Below are 26,502 nucleotides of genomic sequence, written 5' to 3' on the forward strand. Positions count from 1 at the left end.
CTCCTGCCGTTACGAAAATCAATCGCAAATGCACAAAGAAACGAAAAGTACAAAGCGCCGCGTGTAGAATTGGGAGAAATCAATAGCAACAATGCAGAGACGAACGAAGTGAAGCACATAAAATATTCTTTGCTACTTTACTTTTATTTCTTGTCCAATTTTTTTTTTCTAATGAGAAATAACAAACTTTTCTTTCTTTTCGACTGCTGATCGGGTGTGTATGACGAGATTTGATAGTTCGGGTGCCGTCGACTAAACTCAGGATGAAATACGTTGGCAGAACTTTTTTCCTGGCGACATCAGTGGCTCGGAATATGCGCCGATTTTATCCCCGGCGACATTTCGTACTGAACGGTATTAAAGCTGTATGTGCATGCGTGCCAATCACATCATGCAAGTACAAGGGGATGGGGAAGAAGAAGAAAAAACGGAATTGATATTTGGGAAGGTTTTGTCTGTGCATGGATGAATTGAGTTACAGAAAGCAAGTATGGAACGTGTAAAAATTTTATAGCCAAGGACTGCAAGGGGATGGAAACTTTGGCATAACCGAAGTTATCTTTAATATTTTTTAATAAAACATTTGTTATTTTTTTATATTATTTATTTTTGTACTTTACCTTGAACAATCAAGGATCCCAGTGCTGCTGCTTCCCCTAGAGAGCAATATAAACGACCATGGCGTAAATCTCTCTTAAGCTGTTGATACAGCATGATACGTCCTGAGCCAGTCAATCGAAATGGATCAGCAGGGTAGAATTTAACACGTAATGAGAATAAAATTGGGTCCAAATCTTGAATTTAAATAGGCAAAACATAGGTATAAATGCTTAACATTATTTTAAAATATAAACTTACCTTTGCATTGTTTAAGTATAGATTTCGCTAAATCAAGCCAGTGCTACGATTAAGGCAAAAGAATGATTATAACATGTTTGTTTTAATAAAATTAAAAAAAAAGGAATATTTACTCTTTGCATTGATGAATCAACATATCGCAATCCAAAGTAATCCTTTTCCTTTATATTTAATTGCTTACATAACTTGTCAATTATGTAAACTCCTTTATGATACGGCTGTATAAGGAAAAAGGTACAATGATGTAAACTCATTCTCAAAAAAAAGATCTTAAAAAGATCTTTGCAAATTTTTTAGATTCGTTCCCTAAAGGCGGACAAATGTTTTATCTAAAAAGTTGAACTACAAAAGAACAAACTTAAGCAATGAGGCTAATTAGTATGTCTCTTAATCTTATATTTTATATATTTATAATTTATCTGGTTAGATTCCGATCTTTTTGAAACTTGATCAAGATCGGATGACTATATCATATATGAACCATCGGTGGTAAGCAGTGGCCCTTCTTTAGACATTACATTAGACTTTTTAGATAAAACGTTTTTTCACTTTGACTGCTTTAGGTAAGAAAAGAGTACCAAAAAACTTGCAAGGGTATACAATCTTTGACGCGGTCAAAGTTAGCCCTTGGTGATGTGAAGTCAAAATGTAGACCTTCAATGCTATTCTAATAGACTTCAGTTCGGAAATATCTTTTTCGGTATAAAACGTATAGTCTTGTCCTTCCTCGCTTGAAATTAATTATAATTATAAACCAGTTCTTTTTGTACCATACACCCATAGGGTATGTATGTAAGGAACCTTTTCCGACCTTATAAAGTATTTATATGTATTCCTGATCAGCATCAACAGCCGAGACGATCAAGTTATGTCCGTCCGTCCGGCCGTATGAACACCTAGATATCCGAGACTATATAAGCTAGAGCCACCAAATTTGGTATGTAGTCTCGTGTAGAATGTACAATTATCGAGTTTGTTTTTGCCGCACCCCCTACCACCAGCGCAAATTAAATAAAACCAATTTTCTTAAACACTATACTATTAGTAAATGCCCACATTTTGTATGTGTAAAGATTTTGCTACGCCCCCTACCGCCCGCATGATTTAAAAAAACTCGATTATCTCCCGTAATTTTCTACCATGTGCAATTAAATTTGGCACTTAATACTAATGATACTAAAATCCAGTAAAATACCAAATTTGATCAAAATCTGACTAAGAATAGTTTTGGATAAAAACGTTTTTCCCCAAGGCTGGAGTTGGCCGTTGACTGCTGGGGACGCTAGGGTGCTCGTCTGCTTGAGTGAGCGACAAAGCGATATGCTTGTAAAAAGCATGTAAACAGAACTTTTTTAAAATACGTAAATACTTTGGTATTATAAATTTGAAATATTTGTTCTACTGGTGTATGGTAGACCTAAGTCAACGAGGCGACTTACTTACTTCATTGTTATTTATAACCTATTTTTTTATTACTGTTAAATTTTTTTCGGCCTAGGTCGGAGTGGGCTCAGGCTATAAAAACTATCTTTACTTAGGGTCATTCTTAAAAGGCCCGGCCTGGTTTTTTGCCACTTGTTCGTATTAAACGTTGTACGTTTATCTAAAAAAAAAAGTAACGAAATTGAGATCGTCCCAAACTCAAGATGTTTTATAGGGTTTTATTTGCTATTCATAATTTTGCTATTTAAGAACTGAAACTTAGATTGTAGAATCTTGGAATCCGGGTGTCCAAAAATGTTTTGCACCATAAATATTTGAGGCATTAATCAATTAATGATTTAATTAATCAACAGCTTTAACAAAATAGCCGGTTATCGCGTGTCATATGAATAATCGTGCTACACTATGCAACCACTGATAATCTGATTTCAATATCGGACGAGGTCAAATAGCCATGTTATGTCTGGACGCCCGTCCGTCCGTCTGGATCAGCGCAAACTCCTCCTGGACCGTAAGATCTACAAAGCTGAAATTTTTATTTATTTATTTTATTTATTTATTTATTTATTTATTTACGTAGCTTAGCTTTATACACAACTAAACATCCCCGGCCCGGTGGAGGTGTTTTATTTGCACAAGGTGCCAGCTATGCCCCGATTCACAGCCAATGTGGCCAGGGATGAGTTGCAGCCAATCCAAGTCCAGAATATTAGCATTGGTTTCGCTGTAGATGATTAAAAAGTATAGCGCGAAGAGAAGTGACAGAAAGATGAGGAGAGATAAGGTGAGAAAGGTTGTTAAAAGATTGGCAAAGAACACGAAGAGGTTCGTGAAGAGAGTAGTTAGTCAGACATCTACTAAGGTGAATAGGAAAAAAGTTTCTGGTCCGACGTGAGGGAACACAACAATACAGCATATCTAGTAAATTGGTAGAAATGACTTCGCCGTTGACTAGTTTATGGAGAAAGAGAATGCCAAAAACAAGCCTACGGTTATAAAGTGAAGGAAGATTAATAAGAAGAAGTCTGTCAGAATAAGAAGGTAGGCGAAGACCCGGGTCCCAATTTAGACCGCGTAGCGCAAACTTAAGGAATTGCTTCTGTACCGATTCAATACTACTCTGGTGAACATCATATTGCGGGTTCCACACTGGCGAGCAATATTCTAGAGTAGGGCGAACTAACGAAGTGTATAAAACCTTTGTTACATAGGGATCATCAAATTCTTTGGCCCAACGTTTAATGAAGCCGAGAAGGCTGCTTGCTCTGTTGACAATTGAAGAAATATGAACATTAAATGAAAGTTTAGGGTCAAACATAACGCCTAAGTCTTTGAATGATGGAACACAATCTAACAGAACAGACTTAACAGAGTAATGAGCTAGGAGCGGAGACAAACGACTGAAAGTCATAAAAGAACACTTAGAGGCATTAAGGTGTAATTTATTAACGTGGCACCAATCACAGAACGCATCGAGATCTGATTGCAAGTACTGTTGGAAAGAAGGATCATTATAGGAATAACAAATCTTGACGTCATCCGCAAACATGAGCACGCGTGAATGCGCCAAGGCCAAAGGCAAATCATTTATAAACAATGTAAATAATAGTGGGCCCAGATGACTGCCTTGGGGTACACCTGACGTAACTCGAACAGTTTTAGATATCGAGGAACGAAAAGACACCTTTTGGGTTCTGCCAATAAGATACGACTTTAACCAACCCAATAATTTTGGTGAAAAACCCATGATGTTAAGTTTCGCGAGAAGCAAAGAATGATCAACCGTATCAAAAGCCTTACTGAAGTCAGTATAAATAACATCAGTTTGACACTTTTTACGGAAGCCATGGTGTACAAGGGTAGTCAATTCTAAAAGGTTGGTAAGCGACGAACGACCTTTCATGAAACCATGCTGACAAGGAGAAATAGTGGATCTGGATAGATGTTGAAGAGAAGACGTAATAATTTTCTCAAACAGTTTAGGCATTGCCGAAAGTTTGGCAATGCCACGGTAGTTGGAAACATCCGATTTGCTACCCTTTTTAAAAAGCGGAATAATAAATGACTCCTTCCAAATATCAGGAAATCTACAAGTCTCACTCGATATAAAGAATAACCGGGCTAAAGGCTTAGATAGGGAAATAGAACACATTTTAATGATGCAACTAGGTATATCATCAGGCCCGGGAACGAAGGAAGACTTCATAGATGACAAGCTAGAGAGAATACAGTCTTCAGTAATACTGGGAAAAAACATACAATTTAAATGTGGGATTGAAAAGGGATAGGGTGTGGGATCCGAAACAGTAGTAGAATATGTCGACTGAAAAAATTTAGCAAACAGATCTGCAATATCTAAATCATTATTAGCAGACTGGTCGTTAAGTCTGAAGGTGGAAGGTAGGACATTAGAGCGTCTTTTGGAATTGACAAAGTTGTAAAATCTTTTGGGGTTATTATAAAATTCAGCCTTACAGCGAACGAGATAATTGTTGTAGCATTGAGTATTTAAGAGACAAAATTGAGATTTGGCTATAGAATAATTTGCATAGTCAAGTCGCGAACCAGTTTTTTTAAATCTTTTAAAATATCTCGATTTAATGTTACGAAGATTAGAGAGCCTACGTGTGAACCAGACTGGCGAGCTGGAGACGGTAGAGACATTCACATAAGGAACGCATTTATCAATTAGAGAATTAAGAGCAGAATAGAAAAACTTCACTGCACAATCTATATCGCAGCACTCAAATAGAAACGACCAATCAAAAGAGAAAATAAGGCTGTTAAGAAGATTGAAATTTGTTTTACGAAAACATCTACGACGAGAATTTGAGATGTTTTTAAATAAATTAGTAACGGAATTGTAAGAAATAGTAACTTCAATGGTAGGATGATAAGGATCTTCAGATTTCACCAGTGGCTGTGTTTGCGATACAGCACTAACAGTGGGATCAGAGACAAAAACAAGATCAAGGATTCTTTTAGAACAGTTAAGGAAAGAATTCAACTGATATAGCGGACATTCAAGTAGGCTATCAAGAAAAACATGTTGAGATGAAGGAATTAAGAAAGATAGATTATCATCAACAAGCCAAGAAATATTAGGCAAGTTAAAATCACCTAAAACTATAAGAACATCACGATCTTTAAGACGACCAAAAATAGTTCGTAAAGCATCAGCATGGTGCACGTAGATCATGATATCAGAAGCTGGAGGAATATAAGAACAAGAGATATATAGGCTAAAGTTAGAACATGTAACTTCGACGCAAATAAACTCAACACCTAAGGGGAGATCAATCGGCACCACACTTGAAGACAGATTCGAGTTTACAGCAATGAGTACTCCACCGCCACGACGACCAACACGATCAAGCCTATAAGAAATAAAATTATTAGAAAGAATTTCATTATCTAGAACAGAGGAGTTAAGCCAAGTTTCAGAGAAAGCTAATATGTCAGCTGAAAAGGTTTGGCTATCACAGAAAAGGTTCGACAGCTTGGTAAGAAGTCCTCTTACATTTTGATAATGAATGCAAAGACTAGACGTTATTAGTTTTTTGAAGCAGAAGATAAAGTAGGAAGGTGGACAGGCAACGGACGAGAGCGCTTATTGGGCGCAAACTCGTGTACAACTAGGCCATCTGGCCAAAAATTAGGGTCAACCATAGCTGAGAAGTACTCATTTGGTACTGTAATTTTAAAAGAGGAGATTTCGCGAGGCCTAGAAAACTTGAACTTTTGAATTAAAACCTTAGCAGGGCAAATATTACCAATGTAAGCTGCCACAGACGACTCAGAAGTATCTGGAGCAAGCCTAGAAATAAATAATTGTTTGCGATGAGGCACTACAGTTAGTGGAGGCGGAGGAGCATTGGGATCCGCAAGTGATTGAGAGCCGGCATGATCCTGTGATTGATCAGAGTTCCCGTGAGGGATAGATTGATGTACACCAGGGCTTGTAATGGGTACTTCAATCTGAAAAGAAGAGCATAAAGAGGGACAAGAAGATGGTGTAGGCGAAAGTAAAATCGGAGAGGAAGTAATAGAGAGAGCTGGCGACTGCTTACGAGGCAACTCAAGGGTACATTTCTTGTGCAATTTCTCAGAAGGTGGAACAAATTTGAATTGCGACAATAATTGAACGCTAGAGTCACACTCGTTTGACAGCTGTTTGGCCAGTTTGTTTAAAGAAAGAAACCTTAAACGAAGATCCCTATACATACGGCTAAAATCAAGCTGCTGGCTGGCACAAGATGGGCAAGTCCAGCGCATTAAGCCAAGCTCAGGCTTAGACACAGACAAACCAGAAAATTTGTCGTAGTCGCGGCCATTGAGGCCAGCACATTTTAAGTGAATAAGATTATCGCAGAGCCAACAAGATATTGCTCTATACTGGTCATCAAAACGATCAGAATGTTTGCAATTAGGTAGACAACAAGCCATTGAAAAGCCGAAAGAAAGGCAAAAAAATTATATATATATAAGAATATATATGTTGAAAATACCATATGTTTCTGTTTGCAGCCCTGTATTTATCCCTGGTTATATCGATTGTACTAAGCTTGTAGGTTATCGATATAAGATGCTTTGTAACTCTGTATATTTTGGCTGCTTCTTCCTTTTCCGCCCTTTGAAAGTGTACGGACACTTAATAAAGATAAACTTATAATTTAACGCAATCCACTCGATCCTCAACAGGTTATGGGCCCAGATACACGCGAGTGTGGGCAAGAGGATTTGTGTTAAAAGTTTAAGTAGATATTTCGCGGCTGGCGAAAAGTAATTGTGCGGAAAGACACACGGCATAAGGCGCGTGGTAAAATATGAGTTCTTTTTACCAAATAGAAAAGTTGGAGGAGGGGAATTATGATTCCTGGTCCGTTCAAATGCGCAGCGTGTTGATCCATGCAGAATTATGGAACTCCATAGGCATGACGAGGCCTACGGAAGCGAATGCAGTTGCTGCGTGGGATGCACAGAATCAGAAAGCGTTGGCGACGATAACGCTGAGTGTAAGACCGTCTCAGTTGGTTTACCTCAAGAATTGTGCTACAGCAAAGGAAGCATGGGATAAGCTCAAAGAAACGTACGAGCCAAGCGGACCCGTCCGGAGGGTGTCGCTATATAAAAAGTTGCTTGGGTTGCAGCTGAAAGAGGACAAGATGAGCGACTATCTCAATATGTTCTTCTCTACAAAGGACAAACTTGCTGAAGTGAATATTAAGCTAGAAGACGAACTAGCGGTGATCATATTACTTTCGAGTTTGCCAAAGGAATACGAAAACTTCGTTATTGCGATGGAGACTCGTGATAGTCTTCCTTCTTTGGACAGTCTAAGGATTAAGTTGCTGGAAGAAGGAGATCGCAGGAGTAACGAGAGAATGTCAAACCCAGAAGAGCAACGGGCATACCAGGCAAATGTGCGAAAAAATCCAATTCGTAAGAAGAGGTCTCTGGTGGATATAGAGTGCTACAGTTGTGGGCAACGAGGTCACTATAAGAGGGACTGCCCAAAGTTTCAAGAAAAGCCAAAGGAAAATCGGCAATCACAACATCGATCGTACACTATTCTAGCTGCGGCACAGGCAGGAAATCTAGATGCTTCGAGCTGGTGTGTGGATTCGGGAGCAACGGCTCATTTATGTGGCAGGCGCAGTATGTTTGCGAATTATGTTGCTCATGAGGAAGATGTTGTATTGGCCAACAACCACGTCATAAAAGCAGTTGGCAGAGGTGACGTGCTTGTACAAACAGGATTTTGTGAGCTGAAATTGGAGAATGTTTTGCACTTACCAGGGTTGGAGACGAATTATATGTCGGTTGATCGAGCAGTCGATAGGCGATGCACTGTGACTTTCGAAAAAAATTCAGCGACGGTTCGCCAAGACGACGAGATGGTGCTAATAGCAGAGAGGCAAGGAAAGCTCTTTGTGTTTAAGGAGACAGGCAATCGATGCTTTGGAGCGAAACAAATAAGTGCAGAAGATTGGCACTACAGGTATGGTCATTTGAATTATTCAAGTCTGATGAATATTGTTAGACGCAGGATGGTGACTGGCATGGAAAATGTGGATTTTTGCGAGAAGATGCCATGTGTGACTTGGTACATACCGATGTATGTGGACCTTTTAAGCAACGTTCTCTAGGCGGTTCTTCATATTTTTTGACATTCATAGACGACATGTCGAGACGAATATTTGCTTATTGTCTAAAATCGAAGGATGAAGTATTCGAGAAATTCGTGGAATTTAAAGAGATGGCTGAAAGACAGACTGGCCAAAAATTGAAAGCAATAAGAAGTGACAACGGCCGAGAATTCATCAACAGGCGTTTTGATGGGTACTTAAAGGATCATGGAATTGTGCGTCAGTTGACGGTTCCATATAGCCCTCAACAGAATGGAGTGGCTGAACGAGCAAACCGGACGCTAGTCGAGATGGCTAGATGTTTGCTTGTACACGCGGATATGCAGGAGTTTCTCTGGGCAGAGGCAATAATGACAGTGTGTTACATTCGAAACATGACACCTTTTGAGGCATGGACTGGAAGGAAACCCAATGTGCAGGGTATGCGCATTTTTGGATCGATAGCAGTTGCATTGGATAAGACACGACGAAGCAAGTTTCAGGCCAAGGGCAGAGAATATCGACTCGTAGGATATTCACTGGTGTCAAAAGCATACAGGTTGTATGACAAAGAAAAACGAGAGGTCGTTGAGAAACGGGATGTAATGTTCAAGGATCCGAATGATGTGGTTTCGATGAATCCCCAGGTCCAGCACAAACAGTCAAAGGTTTGGAAATGCGGTGGGACGAATCAAGTAAAGACGATCTGGAAAATGAGGAATTTGTTAGCGCTGAAGATTTCGAAGATGAGAGTTCAGGGCAGAGCGACGATGAATCTTGCCAAGCGGAAGAACAAGAACCAGAACAAGAGATACGACAGGAAGGACAGATCGGTCCTGGAAGGCCACGTTTGATTCGCACCGGTAAGCCAGGACGTCCCAAGAAAATATACAATCGTGTAAACAAGTTACATGTAAAGGAACTGGATTTGCCACAGACATTTGATGATGCGATGCAAGGTAAGCAATCTTCATTCTGGAAGACTGCTATGGATAAGGAATATGAGGCTCTGTTGGCAAATAAGACATGGACACTGGCAGATTTACCCAAGGGACAACAAGCGATTGGTTCAAAGTGGGTATATACTATCAAAAGGAGTGGCGATGGAAGCGTGGAGCGGTATAAGTCTCGGTTGGTGGCTAAAGGGTGCTCACAGATATACGGCGTCGATTATACCGAAACCTTCTCACCAGTGTGTCGTTACGAAACGATACGGCTAGTTTTGGCTATAGCAGCGGAGCTGAAACTATATCTGCACCAAATGGATGTGTGCACAGCCTATCTTAACAGTGACCTAAACGAAGTCGTCTATATGAGGCAGCCTCAGGGATATGTGGATAAGACAAATTCACAACAGGTGTTGAGGCTGAATAAAGCTATATATGGATTGAAACACGCAGGAAGGAAGTGGAATGCCAAGTTGAATGGAGCTCTATGTGATCTTGGATTCACTTCTTCCAAGAACGAGCCGTGCCTTTATCAACAGGATATAAAAGGTAGACTTTGTTTGGTACTAATATATGTAGATGATTTACTTATAGCTTGCCAAAAGATGGATGACATGATCGCAATCAAGGCAAAGATTGCGATGAAATTCGAATGCGTCGATAAGGGTCCGTTACGAGAGTTTTTGGGCATGCAAGTAGACCGGAATGATGATACAGGCAGTATCATGATGAATCAGGCTCAGTACATAAAGGGCATGCTTCAAAGACATAGTATGGAAGTGTGTCGAGCAGTTGCTACTCCATTGGATGCTGGTTTCCAAGTGGCGTGCAGTGACGAGAAATGTGTCATACAGGATGTGACAATGTATCAGTCAGCAATCGGAGAGTTGATGTGGCTTGCATTAACATCAAGACCTGATATCTACCATTCAGTTATCAAATTGGCGCAAAGGAATAAGGAACCTCACAGTGAACATGTTGCAGCAGTTAAGCATGTTATGAGGTATTTGGCGGCAACGAAGGATCTTAAGTTGCACTACCGATCGTGTGGAGATGCTCTTACGGGATACGCTGACGCAGATTGGGGCGGTGATGTGAGCAACCGCAAATCGTACACAGGGTACGTGTTTTTCTTGGCAGGTGGCCCTATCTCCTGGAAGTCAGAAAAACAATGCAGTGTGGCGTTGAGCAGCACAGAGGCCGAATACATGGCTATGTCTTCAGCGGCGAAAGAGGCTTTGCATTTGAGGCGATTGTTGATCGAGATTGGATGTGGAGACGCTGGGACATCTACGAAATTGTTTGGAGACAATTTGAGTGCTCAATCTCTGGCCAAGAATCCTGTGTTTCATGCTCGATCGAAACACATTGACATCAGACATCATTTCGTTCGAGAAGTTGTTACAAGAGGCGAGATTGATCTGGACTATATATCAACTAAGGACATGGTAGCTGATATATTAACGAAAAATTTGTCTAAGCAAAAGCATAATCATTGTGTCAAGTTATTGAATTTAAACTAAGAAAGTAATTGTAATTGGCACACAGAATCATATTGAGGAAGGGTGTTGAAAATACCATAGGTTTCTGTTTGCAGCCCTGTATTTATCCCTGGTTATATCGATTGTACTAAGCTTGTAGGTTATCGATATAAGATGCTTTGTAACTCTGTATATTTTGGCTGCTTCTTCCTTTTCCGCCCTTTGAAAGTGTACGGACACTTAATAAAGATAAACTTATAATTTAACGCAATCCACTCGATCCTCAACAATATAGAAAAATTAAATTCACAGCACAAAGATAATTATTGATAAATAATCAATAATTACAAATAAAACAAAGAGACAGCTAGAGTGCACAGCACAACAGAGAGTGCAAGAACAGTTATAAGCCGAGCTTTGAGAGGCGGCCTTACAAAAGTGATTACGCGGGAGAGAAGCTAAGCACAAGCACAAAGCAGAGAGAACAACAAAGCCACTAGCACTGATGGTATGATGGGGGCGATGAGGGGAGCAACTGCAGAAGCAATGACGAAAGAGAAAAAAAAAAAGAAAAAAAAAATATGTAAATGCACCAAACACTAATCACGAAAAAGAAAAAACTGTTTAAACTGATTAATTTGGCGAATTATGGAAATAAAACACAAGGGAGTCAAGCGAACAACACCAGCGGAAGTGTAAACAAATTAAGCACAATTAAAAATTGAGAAAAAACAATAAATATTAATAAAAACTCAGGAGCTATGCAAAAACACGACCGTCACGCCAGAGAGCAGAAAGCTTTTTTTGCATGTAGGGTTCTATATTTTTCACAGTTTGTATATCTCGGATTCAGCCGGATCATACCACTATATCATATAGCTGCCATAAAAACGTGAGTCAGTGACTTTTTTCCAATAACTTCGTTATTTCTAAAGGTATTGTCGTTATTATTGGTGAGTTTCTTGCACCTATAAACCTCTGTTTAAAATTTGATCAAGATCGGGTGACTATATCATATAGCTCCCATAGGAACGATAATTCGAGATCAGAACACTTTATCAATAAGTTCGTTTTTTTTTTAATCAATTGTAATAAAAATTTATATTTCCCATTTTAACATAACTATTAATGACTCTGCTACAATTTGGTCAAGATCGGGTGACTATGTATGTGAGTTGAGTGGGCTTACTCAACTAAGTTTATTTATTAATTTGAATTAAAGTAGTTTGGAAAAGTTACAAATAATTAAGTCTTAATCGGCTGCTTCGGTTCGCTCGCTTTTTCTCTCACTGCTGTCTGCTGTACCCTGCAACTTCAACTGTTCCTCTCTCGTGTTCTTCTCTTCTCTGTCTGCTGTACTCTCTGTTGCTCTGCTGCTAAACTCTGCTGTTAACGATCATCTGTCCGCTTGCTGCTGTTAAGCCTCTGTAACTCTCCATCGTACCTTACATTCGGCCATTCCTGATCATTCATCTGTCCCAGATGATAAATCGTCTTCGTTGTCCTTAATATAGCGCCACATTTTCATATAGTCGCAACTGGTAGAAGTATTTGTAGGCCCTTCGACATCAGCTGCTTTCCTTACGTCGTATCTACCATTCCTCTTTACTTGCGTCACCTCATAAGGCCCTAAATATTCGCTGGACAGTTTTTTTCCTGCGACAAACTGCGTCCTGCGTATGGCGACTAAGTCTCCAACCTGATATCCGGCCTCTGGCTTTCTTTTACTGTCAAAGTGCTTCTTATAAGACTTCTGCGCTTGTATAATTTCAGCTTTCGCGTCCTGCCTCATTAGTTGGCGTTCTTCATCAAAGCGTTGGTACATCTCTTCTTCAAGTAGCTGTATTAAACGGTCTGCTGGTTTGTTGTTCATCTTCACACCAAACATGAGCTCGAACGGCGATTTTTTTGTCGTTGTATGCGTCTGAGAATTTACAGCTCTCTGTACTTCTGGAACTGCCTTAAACCACTTGGTTGGATCGCTTTCGGAAATCTTTGCAATAACCGACAAAATGGTTCGATTTACTCTCTCCACCTGTCCATTTCCACGAGGAACTCCCGTTGTGGTCCATACATGCTCTATGCCATTCGTTTTCATATGCTCCGCAAACAAGTTGGCCGTAAATGCTGAGCCTCTGTCGGAAACTATACGCACAGGATTTCCGAAGATTTGTGACCATATATCTATTTTTTTTAGCGCTTCCTCGCAGCTTGTAGTTTTGGTCGGAAACAGCCAAAAAAACTTTGTAAAAGCATCAACCATCGCCAAGATGTATTTATACTGCTTCGTAGTGGCGTCCATGGGGCCTAAGTGGTCAATATGCAACGTATGAAGTGGTTGGTCTCCTTTATCAACATAATTTAGGAAACCCTCTTTCTTGCCCAGTTTTTTGTTAAAAATTATACATTTTACACAGTTATTTACAATCTGCTGAACCTTTTGTTCGAGATGGGAAATCCAATAAGATTGATACACAGCATGAAGGGTTTTTTGCACGGCGAAGTGACCAACATTATGAGCGTCCATAATCACCTCCTTTTCCATCTGCTTCGGAACAACAAGGAGATCGTTACCGTTTTCTTCCCTGTAAAGAAGTCCACCTTTCATCTTGTATCCCTCAAATGGACGGCTGCCTAAAATCTCCACAATGGCTTTAATAGTATCATCTTTAGCTTGTGCTGCTTTTATACGTGCTGTAATCTCCAGAGAAGCCACCATTATACAAGGATTGCGACTTAGGCAGTCAACATGCTTTAGCCTTTCCCCTGGTCGATGTTCTACTTCGTAGTCAAAGTCTTGAAGATATATTATCCACTGTGTTACTGATCTCGGTACATCCACCTTCTTCAGCGTTTGTTTGAATGCAGAGCAATCCGTTACCAACTTAAATGGCAAGCCCAGCAGGTAGTGCCTGAATTTCTTTACTGCTAAATATACGGCCTTCGCTTCAAGAATATAACTGTGTTGCCGTGACTCTGATTCAGACGAATTTTGGCTCCAGAAGTGAACTGGATGCAGTTTGCCGTCTGACCCTTGCAAGAGTGCCGCTCCGTATCCATCCTTTGATGCATCCGTATGTAACTCAGTCTTAGCTCCTCTGACGTATAGCTTCAGCACAGGCTCTGTAGTCAATGCATTCTTGAGTAATTGAAATGCTTTCATCTGAGAATCGCCCATTTTGAAGCTAACATTCTTCCGCAAAAGGTCGGTTAATGGGCGTGCAATTTGGGAATAATTTAAGATAAATTTCCTGAAAAATCCAAAAATTAATCCCGAAAATCCTTGCACTGCCCTGACATTTGGCATCGAAAACCTGCTGACGACCGCCGTTTTTTCTTGTCCAGGCCACACAATTCCATTTTCTATGCTGTGACCCAAGAAGTATATCTTAGTCTGCATAAAGTGACATTTCCGCCATTTAATCTTCAATCCAAATGATCCAGCCTTCTCCAAAACGCGTGACATTTTGTCAAAGCACTCTTGTGGAGTCTCAGCGTGAATAATTATGTCGTCCATATATAAATCGAGAACATCATTGTTTACCAACTCTTGAAATATATGATTTACATAGCGAATAAAAACGGCTGGCGAATTGCGGAATCCGAACGGGGCTCTGTTGAATTCGTACAGACCCGTTTTCGTGATAAAAGCAGTGTATTTTTTACTCTCCTCTTCAATGGGGACATGGAAGAAGCCGTTCTCCAAATCCATCATCGTAAACAACTTGGCGTTCTGCAATTTATCCAGCACATCATCGATCACCGGAACAGGAAAACAGTCCTTTAAGACCATTAGGTTCAGCTTACGAAAATCAACGCAGATACGCCGCGTACCATCCTTCTTGTTTACTAGACGGACGTATGATTCCGGCTGCTAACCATTCATCGATCTGCTTCTCTACATCGATTTCTTCAGCAATTGCCAATCGGCTTGGAGACTGGCGAAAAGGAGTTATTTCTCCATCGGGAACTATTCTTAGCTTGACAGGTACTTCTGCTACAGCTTCTGCCAACTTGTAGTTCTGAATCAGCCGTTTAACATCTTTTGCATACTGTGGAGGAACATCGATTTCATCATTTGCATTACTAATGTTGAAAATACTTATCTGGTTTATCTCCTCACAAGTTTTCTCCCCCTGCGGGAAAGAAAACTTGTATCCCCCTGCCGATGATGAAAGATCGAATTTAGATATGAAATCAAATCCGAGCAGCGCGTCGTATTGAATGTCTCTATCCGCAATAACAACAAATTTGTGCGAAGTCGTCTCTTGATCAACGATAACCTCTGCTTCAAAGCATCCAACTGGGCGTGTCATATTGTTTCCCAGACCTCGCAGCCTCGAAGTCCATTTCTTCATCATGACGCCTGGAATATTGTTGAATACCGACTTGGTCACCAGGGATACATCGGCTCCCGTATCCACCAAGCACTCCACATCGACTCCATTGACAGCTATCCTCTTCACACGTGTAGCATCACGAACAACATGAATGTCTGCAGCTGAACCAGGACAATTTTTCGCCATATGTCCCTCTTTATTGCACCGAAAGCATTTCGTTGCAGCATCGCAATCTTTACGAAAATGCTCAACGGATCCACAATTAAAGCAGTGCTTCTGCTTATTTGGGACATGAGGCGATCTCTTCTGATTCGTCTCGTTGGCCAAAAAAGGTCTCGCCGATCTTTCGGCAACGCGCTCATACACAGCATACTGTTCCTGAAGCTCTTGAAAGGATTTGCAACCATAGAGAGTATATCTAAAGTCGCTTTTCAACTGCAAGCCGTCGACAATGTAGCGGATTACGGACTGCACATCAACGTCACCAACCGCTGCCAGCTTTCTCATCTGAAGAAGATACTCGTGAAATGACTCCTGATTGTGCTTTTTCCGATCCCGTAGCTCTGCGTGAATCTCGGCGCTGCATTTGCTTCGTTGACCAAATTCATTCTCCAGCGTCATCCGTAGCTCCGAATATTGGCACACCTGTACGGCCTCCAAAAACAGCTTTGCCGTTTTGGTCATTTTGGCACGTGCTTGTACATACATCTGCTTCATATTTAGACCATATGCCTCAGCATTTAATTCGAAATTCCGAAACCAATGTTTTACCGGAATTGTTTCGCCATCAAAATCAGGGATGATTTTCTCAAAGCTTTCCGCTGCGATTGTACCACTGTTTCTATTCTGCTCGTCTGCTCCCACTTTCAAAGCGAGCAACTGCACCAGTTCCTGCAGAATTTTGGTGTTATCAGCCATGGCCTGAATTCCAGTAGCACTAACTTCGCCTCCAGATGCAACTTCATCCAGCTTCAACACGCCACCCGCTTCGTCTGCCATTCTCTGAACTGCCTCCTTTGCTTTCGATCTGGTGTAGTATGGTTGCCTCACTGTCACTATTGGTATTCTAGAACGCTTTGTTTGTACTTCCGTCCCTCTCATCAGCGTCACTCATCAAATTCGCGGCAAAACTTTATTAGTAGTTCTGTTGTCTCCCTCTCTCCAGAGCGCTGTGTTTGTAGTGCCGTCCCTCTCAGCAGCGTCACTCAGCAAATTCGCGCCAAAATTTTTGAGACTCCTCTGGCCAAATTTGAGACACCTCCGGACAACTCCAAATAACTTGCACTTTCCAAATTAGGACGAGCCCCCAAATGTGAGTTGAGTGGGCTTACTCAACTAAGTTTATTTATTAATTTGAATTAAAGTAGTTTGGAAAAGTTACAAATAATTAAGTCTTAATCGGCTGCTTCGGTTCGCTCGCTTTTTCTCTCACTGCTGTCTGCTGTACCCTGCAACTTCAACTGTTCCTCTCTCGTGTTCTTCTCTTCTCTGTCTGCTGTACTCTCTGTTGCTCTGCTGCTAAACTCTGCTGTTAACGATCATCTGTCCGCTTGCTGCTGTTAAGCCTCTGTAACTCTCCATCGTACCTTACATGTATATCATATAGCTTCAATAGGAACGATCGGACAAAAACAGTGACTATTATGAATCTATTATGAATCTTTACTTTTGACGCGATTGCTTTTAAATTTGCCAGTTTTATACATTTGTTAATGACTGTGCCGAATTTAATAAAGATTAGGGTTCTATATCATAAAGCTCCCATTGGAACCATCTGTGGTAAGCAGTGATTTCGATTAATAATTTCGTTACTTTCTATGGTAAGATTGTAGGATATTCTTTCGCAAACATTAGGCTTTTTATATAAAACGATTTCCACTTTGACGGCTATAGGTAAGGAAAGATTAACACAATAAACGTAGAAGGGTATACAAACTTCAGTGCGGTCAAAGTTAAACCCGGCTCTTTGGTTAATTTTAAAAACGTTTTTTGAACTGGCGGCAAGGACACATCCCCTATTTCTGAACCGGCGGCAAGGTCACATCTCGTAATTCTTAAATGTATTTAAGGAAACAAAGTGAAGTGTGCAACGCATTGTAGCATTACTACCCTTCCATCATTATATTTTAAAGGGTATAACATTCACGTAACACATTGTGACATTTTGTCATAACAAATACAAATACATAAATACCCCAAGTATAGTAAAAAAAAAACGCTAAGCATGCACATTGCAGCGTTCGGCATACATATGTATATGTATAATATATATATGTATGTAGATATAAGAAAACCATGTAAGTGACTTGAATAATAAATGGATTCATTCCGAATTCTGATTTCTACAAAGCAAGACAAGACCAAGTGTAATTCCCTTCAATATAAATGACATCTTAAAAGATATATTCAATTTAAAATAAACATATTATAGCATAGAAAAACCAGAGGACCGGAGCTAATTTTAACCGCGTCAAAGTTTGTATACATTTTGTTCAATGAAATACGTTAGCTTTTTTTGAATTTATTTAATGTTTGTTTATTTGTATGTAAATAGGCACTAACCCATAAACCAGTGACTAATAGTTGTCGCAACCAATACATTAATTAATTCGACACGAGAATACAAAGGTGGAGATGGACTAAAGACACAGCGGTGCACACCCGATGTAGCTACAATTGTTATCTGATCTTACTAAGAATAATGCAATTCTTTTGTGGTAAAAATAGAGAGCTCACCAATGCACAGTTCGACATAGTGTTAGGTTAGCAAAATACGTCTTTATTGATAATAGCCAACCATTGCAGCTTAATTAACTAGATCTTTAATGTTAACTACTGACTAGGTCTACATATGACTGATGATCCTGCAATGTCCATAATCGGATTACAAACTATGTTTTACTAATCATAATATACATTTCCATTTGTTCTATATTATGATTGTCTTATTGTTATTTTATTTTATATAAGCTAAGCACTAACATACTCCCGGCCGTGAAACACCTGTTCAACATTATCCAACGTTGACCTCAAAATTGCTGAGCGGCTGAATTTTCTGCAGCGGGAGTCGACATATGGTTGACATTCATCACATTATTGGCACATTTTTCTCACTAATTTTCATAGCTCAGGAAACGATCGGTGTGTTTCTTTCTCTGCATCTCTTTGTGCGACCAATGGTTCTCCAATCAATAGATGGACTGGGGTTAGAGCTGTCAAGTCGTTGGGTTCGTCTAAATTTGGGGTTAACGCACAAGAGTTCAGTACTGCTTCAACATTGACAATGATGGTGGACAGCTGTTAAAATGTTAAGATTGCTGCCGATACGATTTTCAGCAATAAATGCTCAGCTGATTTTACTGCAGCTTTCCCAAAACCCCAAAACTTAGAGACAGTGGTGTTATAAACTTAAATTGCATTCCGTTTTTGTTTCAAAACTTCTTGATCGTACCTGCTGCCTTTTCTGAGTGTATTGTTTCGGTCAGTTCCTTCATTTGGTTGTTCGCTTCAAGAAAGTTATATAACATCTGTCATCTTCCTCTACGCCCAATGAAGCGCTAAAGTGCATCTACAAAAGAGGAGGTAGACAGGTCTCTTACCAACTCCAGGTGAACTGCCTTGGTTGCATACAAAATACTGCAATGTAGGCTTTGTCAGGACCTTTTTCTCGAACCCTATGGTGGATCCAGAATGGTCCACAATAGTCTACTCCAGCGTTGAGAAAGGGTCTATTCTGAGACACCCGGTGCTCATGTAAGTCTCCCATGACTTGGTTAAAGAACTGTGGCCGGTACTTGGTGCAGGCTACGCAGACTTGGATCACATTTTGAACCATCTGCGTGGTTGGTTCAAGTCTTCCAACTCTAACTGAGTAGTCAGCTATCTGTTCTGCTTGTGCATACTTTGGTTTTCTTGTCACCGGTATCCATCGTGCGCTCCTTTGACTTAAATGATGCTTGCCAGCCATGTCATGCGTGCTAAGCTGGGCTGCTGATATTCCCCAAAACAGAATATCAGCTGCGTTGAGTGCTGATGACACATGACGCCATTGCCTTGGATGTAATACGGCATGTATTTTGGTAAACCGACTAACCACAAACGTGTGGAAATGTGATGCCTGTGAATTAATCCAAGTGAATTGACCAGAGAAATGACTCAACACATTCTCTATCCGCGAGTTTAGCTCCAAGTACACCTCCACATAGTTCCAGAAGGAGCAGTGTCTCCTTTGCCAGGGGAGCTACTCTCGACTTGGCGCACACCAATCTGATCAAAATTTGGCCATTTCTATAGGTTGATTGGATATAAACTGTAGCTCCATACGCCATTTCTGATGCATCAACAAATGTATGCAGTTCAGTAGTGGGGACCTTACCATCAAAAATATGCCTTGGAATTTTCAAGTTGTTTAATGCCTGTACATCCTCTCGCTTTCCATTGCTTCTCCATATAGGGCAGCAGGTCACCATGCATCTTAATTCGCTCGGTAGCAACATGTTGAGGAAACAATATCGCTCATACCACTACCGGTGCAAACAGGTCTAGAGGATCGAAAATTTGACCGACTTCAGATAGCCACTCGTCTGGTTATTCCATTTGTATGCTTTTGACCCTTTCCTTTCAATTCGTTTTCTTTGGGTTCCCATATGGCCAGTGCCCAGTATATCACTGACAGTGATGCCTTTGAAATTTCTTTTAGAATTTGACCCCTATTTGAACACCATTTTCATAAGCCTTTGGGTCTCAGTATTTCTAGAAGTTCTTGTTTTATTTGCAGGGCTTCTGGTGAACTGTCTGCTCCTGTGAAACAATCATCAACATAAACGTCATTTTTTAACGCCAGTGTTTTTCAGTGCCAAATATTCCAGACACTTCGTAGCTAAATATGGGGCTCTTACCGTTTTTAAACGATAAAACTTTAGTTCTTGACTTGGATCCTCTCTAGTTGTTGAGTTGGATCCTCTCTCCATACAATCATCTGATTGAATTCATCTGCAGGGTTTATCCATACTTGACGATAATTTTTTTCAATAGCCGCGGTGAACACATATTTGTGTGTCCTGTATCGCAGTAGATCTGAGAAGAGTTGAATCTGTACAACTAGTCAAGAATATAAAATGTGTTTCAACGATTTTCCAGATAAAGTTTATGCATCAAATACCACCATTAGTTTTGTGGTTGTACTTTCTGGCATTAGTACTGTAGCATGTTCTAGAATAACAACATTACAATGTATACAAATTTATTGTAGCAATTAGTTACAATATTCATGTGCGCAACATTTAAGTGCGTTTGCCTCTTAAGCAACATGACCACCCATGAGTGCATGGTGCTGGACAATTGCTGTGTCGGCAAATATAACACGCGCGGCCACTCTGGCCCAATATGCAATATGATACATCCTCACTCTTCCGCTGCGGCGACATATATACATACATACTCTTATGTAAACATTATACATTCATACATTTATACATTCATACATTTATACATAAATATGTTTATACATAAGCATACCGCTCCTCTGCCTGCATGGCCAGCAGCGCAGCTACGCGGTCTTAGCTATAGAGAACAATTGTAATAGAATTAAGAATGATTCAATAAACCATACTCAAACTGAAAAGACCTGCTTGTGTTTTACTTTTGCAAACCCAAAATACTACATCTTGAATGATACAACATCGAACCTATTACAGTACACAGTGATGCGGTATTTAGTAATGGTTCTTGGGAATTTGCTTCATCATTACCTGCTTCAAATGTCCATGCTGATATGCCATTTCACATATTACTTGCTTATATCAGGGCTTATTCGCAGGTCTAACGACATGAATCTTTTTATGGCTTATGGCTCTTCAGCAAATGGAAGCTTTACAAATAATCGATTGTCATCCGCCATGTGTAGGTTATCGAGGAAGAATTTTTCACAATAATCTCATTGGCTCTAGTGTATCTAGCTGCCAGAATCGCTTGGAGATTCTTCTGTATTGGTAATGCCTACCATACATGTGGTTGAAGCTGACGTGGATTGGTAATGCATACCAAACATGTGATTGACGTTGACATATTAATTTTTCCAGCAACAATCTATCCAAGCCCTGAATTTTGCAATGTTGGACGGTTTCGTCTCCTTTCTGGTAGCAGTATAGCATGGTAAGCATCACCTCCCAACATCATATCAATTTTTCCTGGACTGGGGTCTGCTAATTAAATGTTTTCTGGTAATGTGAGTTTCTGCGTTTTTTGTTCTGTGTGTTGGTCACCTATTATGTGTGGCAATACAAATACCTCAACGAGCATTGCGAACTCGTTGTATCTTGACCTTACAACCAAGCTTACTCGCACCTTGCTTATCTGTGGTTGACCACCCACTACATTTATGTGCACATGAGTCTCGTTACTTTCTAACGATAACTACTTTACCAGTCTCTCTAGGACGAGATTTTCTTGTGAGCCGCTATCCAGGAGTGCTCGAAATTCTCCTTTCCTTTGTCAGTATGGCTGTTACTAGAATACGTTTGTTATTAGATCGTTCCTGCAACACTGAACAAGCAGTGTTGTAATTGGCTTTTCTTAATTCCAGGTGCCGTATCAATCTCTTTGCTTCTCCAGAAAGGTTTGATTTTAAGTACCACGATTTCTCTATTGTGAATACCTTTGACTCATGGACCACCTTTTTATAGATATCATGACAGATAATCCCCATTAAATTTTAGAATGAGAATTTTGGGCAGTTGCAATGATTGTATCGATGCAGTACAGGCGGTGAATGTCTCACCACATTTTCTGCTGGTGCCACACAGAATTTCAGCATTGTATTTTCTGCGGCCACAAACGTAGTTATATTATATTCGGCTTCAGCTAGATTTTCAGCTAGCCGATGAATCTCATTATGGATTTCTTCAATTTGCATCCACAATATGTCGACTACCTTTTTGTAATTTAGTTTTTCTTCAGGCACAATTTGTCTTAATGTCCTGGACAATGAATCCAGCAGCACACTTTGCTTGCGAACCAGTGGTTTGATGACGACTCGCTCTTCCTCTCGTTGGCGAGCTTGTCTCTCTAGTTTTATTGATGCCAAATGGTCTTTGGCATGACTTTTCTCGAAGTTCTCCCACATGTATTCCAGGAGCTCAAGTCTCTCCTCGAAATAAGATGGCTTCGTTTTCCTGGCGATAGAATCCTTTTTGGTATTCCCAATGAAGGCCTGAATTGCCTCTCCTCGTTCTGCCTGCAGCTTATAAAACTCCTCCATGTTCTTTTATATTCTTATGTACTTGCTTATTTGTACTAGTACTTGACCCGATGGGAGTTTATTTATTTTGTCAAAGACAGGGAAGACTCCAAATCGTTCTTTAAATTGGTCAAGTGTAGTCCATATAAGAATAAGAAATAAATAGAAGTCGCCTTCTTGTTTAGTGTTTAATAGTAGTTAATTTTCTTTCGTGCGTACTACCTTAGTTACTGACCATGTAACTAAGAGATTGCTGACGCCAGGATTTTTTTTTTTATTGATTGCAACAGAGTTTCTGAGTTAAAATAAAAATATTTTTTTATGATTTGGTCGCCATGTTGGCACAAATGGTTGTTAAAAGTTTTGAGAAAGTGATCGCCTAGTTGATAAATTTTATTTCAATGAGTATGCACTGCTACCCCGTTGCAGTAAATTGTTTTCGTCGCCAGTTGACTTGTATATGCTACGCAATGATTGCCAAGTTTATCAATAGTGATTTTATAGTTGGGACCCCAGATTGATGTGGGATGTTCATCAATTTGTGCACTCGTTTACAAGTGTACTGTGTCGAAAGAGTGCCAAGAAAGTAGTCGCCTAGTTGACCAGTTTCCTTGATGTTGAGAGATTGGTCGCCTGAGTTGACCAAATCTTCTCACTTGATGACGGTTTCACCAAGTCTGTTATCTTTCAACTTGGAGCCGCCAATGTCGTGGTCACCAAAATGTTCAATAAAAGACGTTAGTATTTCTTGAATTTATTTAATGGTTATTTATTTATATGTAAATAGGCACTAGCACATAAACCAGTGACTAAAGGTTGTCGCAACCAACACATATATTGGGTGGACTTCGAAGTGAAATTACAAAGACACAGCGATGCACACCCGATGTAGCTACAATTGGTATCTGATTGTACTAAGAATAATGCATTTCTTTTATAGTAAAAGGGGAGAGCTTACCAGTGCATAGTCCGACATAGTGTTAGGTCAGCAAAGTACGTCTTAATTGATATTAGCTAACCATAGCAGCTTAATTAACGAGGTCTTTATTGTTAACTGCTGACCATATCAGATCTACTTAGGATTGATGATAAATAAAATAAAAAATAAAATAAAAACGCGAAACTCCGAAATCGGCGGTAAACGAGTCTGCCGTGGGAGAGAGTGAGACAGAAAGCGACGCTTCCAATAAGAGCCAAGCGCCAAAAGAAAGAAAGCGTGCAAAGAATGACGACGCGATTGCAAGAACAAATTGCATCACAATGTTTAAAAATTTAATCTATCAACGATGGACAAGAACAACAAATACAAGAAATTCATTTAGTGCAAAGCGAAATAGTTAACCTAAAAATTTCTATTGTATCCGAAATGGGAGCTCAGCATGCTATGGGCAGCACAAAGGGTGCTGCATATATGGACGATGCACAACGTCATGGAATCACAATGGGCGCTCCGCATGCTTTGGGCAGCACACAGGGTGCTGCATATTTGGACTATGCACAACGTCATGAAGCCATAATGGGCGCTCCGCATGCTTTGGGCAGCACACAGGGTGCTGCATATTTGAACGGTGCACAACTTCATGGATCCATAATGAGCGCTCCGCATGTTTTGGGCAGCACACAGAGTGCTGCAAATATGGACGGCGCACAACGTCATGGAGCCATAATGGGCGCACCGCATGCTTTGAGCAGCACACAGGGTGGTATAGGATAGTGATTCAGAGAAGTGAAGTGCGGTCGTGTCTTACTTGTCGCCGCTTTAGTATTCCCAAATTAAACGTTCATCACCTGAAATTAAAAGTCGTTTTGGTGGCGCCCGGTGTCACAGTGTTTGTGCGTAATGCCGGAATGGCGGACCGAACTCCAGAGCGTCTTTTGCCGGTCGCTGGTCATTGTTCCTGGGCCTGCCCGAGGGGAGTGGGGAGCTATTCTTCTTTTCCCGCCCATCTGCAGCTCTAGTGGTATTGGTGAGGTGGACTTTCTCACTTTTACCAGTTGTGCTGTGCTTCCTTTGGCACGTGCAGGAAAAATACCAGCTGCTACCAGGTTTACCATACATCGATAATAATTAAACAGATGCGTTAACAGCACCTGTCTGGCTCACCCATACCCCCAAAACAGCTGACCATAATTCAAGCCTCTGCGGTCATAGCAGGAGAAGCATACGAAGCAACGCCGAAAAGGCAGAGAAGCCCATCTGTTGGGGCCGAGAAAGACGATGGCCAAGGCAGCCATCAACGGGGCCGGCACGAAAAAAAGCACGGTGGGGCAGTTGCGATCTACTTGCAACGAATTAGAGGTAATGGGCCATATTCTGGCCTCAATTGCTACCCACTATAGCAGAGAGAAGGATGCTAGTGGTAAAATTAACCGCAGCATCACAAATGAGTTCAGAGAGAAGGTAGCAAGGCTGCAAGAGCTGCACGCAGCGGTGAGGGCTCTGTTGCAAAGCCAAGGGCTGATTCCGGCATTGCCAGTCGGAAGCCATCTTGATAGGGCCTAGCAACAGTCAGAGCTAAAGAGACGTGCTTGCACTGGACACACGACGCAGCGACGGCCAACTGCAGCATGCCCAGGGAAACGTCCGCAAAGTGCGCCTTACTGCCAAAAATAAGCTGCTATTGGAACTAGGAGGTGACTGCCCTAATCCCCTGTCTCTAAGGGACGAGTTCTTATAGGTCCTTGGCGACAAGGCCGGCGTTAAGGTTTTATTGTCCATGAAATCGGCGATAATTCGGGATTTGGATGATCTGGTGGAGCCCCACCTGGAGGCCATCGAAAAGCAAGCCGAAATCGAGGCTGGGTCGTGCTCCGTTAGAAGCCTGAAGCCTAGCTATAACGAAACTTTTACAGCGATCATCACAGTACCCGATAGAATGATGGCGAAGATCCTACAGTTGAATAAGCTACTAATCGGCTGAAACAGCTGCAGAGTTGAGGCTATCAAAGACTCTACCCCGCCCACGGGTAAGGCAGCATCTAGACGATATCTATTCCTCGGTGGGCTTTGTCAGAGCAAGGGTAGGTGCTGTATAGCTGCTACCTAGCTCCCAGCCTGCCTATAGAAAGCTTCTGTCGTACAATAAGCAACATAGTATGCGATGCCAGAGATCGCCGGCAAATTGTCAGCGGAGGCGACTTCAAAGCATTGGGCCATAGATTGGGGCAGTAGTCCCACTGACTCGTGCGGCCGTATGCTTCTAAAGTGCTTTGCATCGCTAGACATCAAGTTGCTCAACGTGGGAACAAAACATACATTTAGGAGGGCCGGAGTTGGGTCAATTGTCGACTTGACTTTCGTGAGCGCATCGATCGCCAGAATAGCCAACTGGAGAAAAAGCAACAAATATACCGCAAGCGACCACCTAAACATACCAGATTATTGCGAAGCGCCTGCATGCGAACAGAACACCGCCCCCAAAAGACACAATTCTGGTGCGGAATATAGTCGATGCTCTATTTCCCAACATCATGGAGATAGCCAATCATACGCAGCAATCTAACGAGCCTTTCCTGATGTCCGACGAGTGTTCAATCTCAGAGTTAGCTCAAACCATAAGCAGACTTAAGGTGAACAAAGCCCCAGGACCGGAGAGTATTCCGAACAAAGCGATAAAGCTTGCAGCCGAACTTCACCCAGCCACTTTCTGTAAGATGTACAGTACCAGCTTACGCGAGGACATTTTTCCTAAAAGATGGAAAATCCAGGATCTTGTGCTACTTACGAAGCCAGGAAAACCACCCGGAGAGGTGTCTTCGTATAGGCCAATCTGTCTCCTAGACACAGTCGGCAATGTTCTCGAGTACATACAGATGACGGTGTCATGGAGAAGGTAGCTGGAGTTCCACAGGGATCCGTTCTCGGTCCCCTCTTATGGAATGTGATGTACGACGGCGTTCTACGACTCGAGTTTGACCCCGATACGCACATAATCGGATTTGCGGATGACGTAGCACTCGTGGTGGTGGCTAAGGAAGTCGAAGTAGCACAAGACCAATGCAACAGAGCTATCAGTTAAGTTGGCAACTGGCTTTCGACAGGCAGCCTACAAGACGGAAGCGGTGCTT

General features: G+C 41.1%; 1 protein-coding gene across 1 annotated transcript in view; it reads right to left on the reverse strand.

Annotated features, from left to right (window-relative positions):
* Positions 1-26,502, reverse strand: part of LOC6651891 (FERM domain-containing protein 5) — a 249,741-nt gene that overhangs the window by 151,734 nt on the left and 71,505 nt on the right. Inside the window, exons 2-4 of the mRNA XM_002074320.4 lie at positions 972-1,076; positions 859-901; positions 621-794 (exon numbers count right to left, since the gene is read on the reverse strand). Of these exons, the coding sequence (XP_002074356.2) occupies positions 621-794; positions 859-901; positions 972-1,076 (322 nt within the window). The remainder of the gene's footprint in view (positions 1-620; positions 795-858; positions 902-971; positions 1,077-26,502) is intronic.

This window comes from Drosophila willistoni, unplaced genomic scaffold, assembly GCF_018902025.1.
Source record: "Drosophila willistoni isolate 14030-0811.24 unplaced genomic scaffold, UCI_dwil_1.1 Seg485, whole genome shotgun sequence".
Classification (NCBI taxonomy): Eukaryota; Metazoa; Arthropoda; class Insecta; order Diptera; family Drosophilidae; genus Drosophila; species Drosophila willistoni.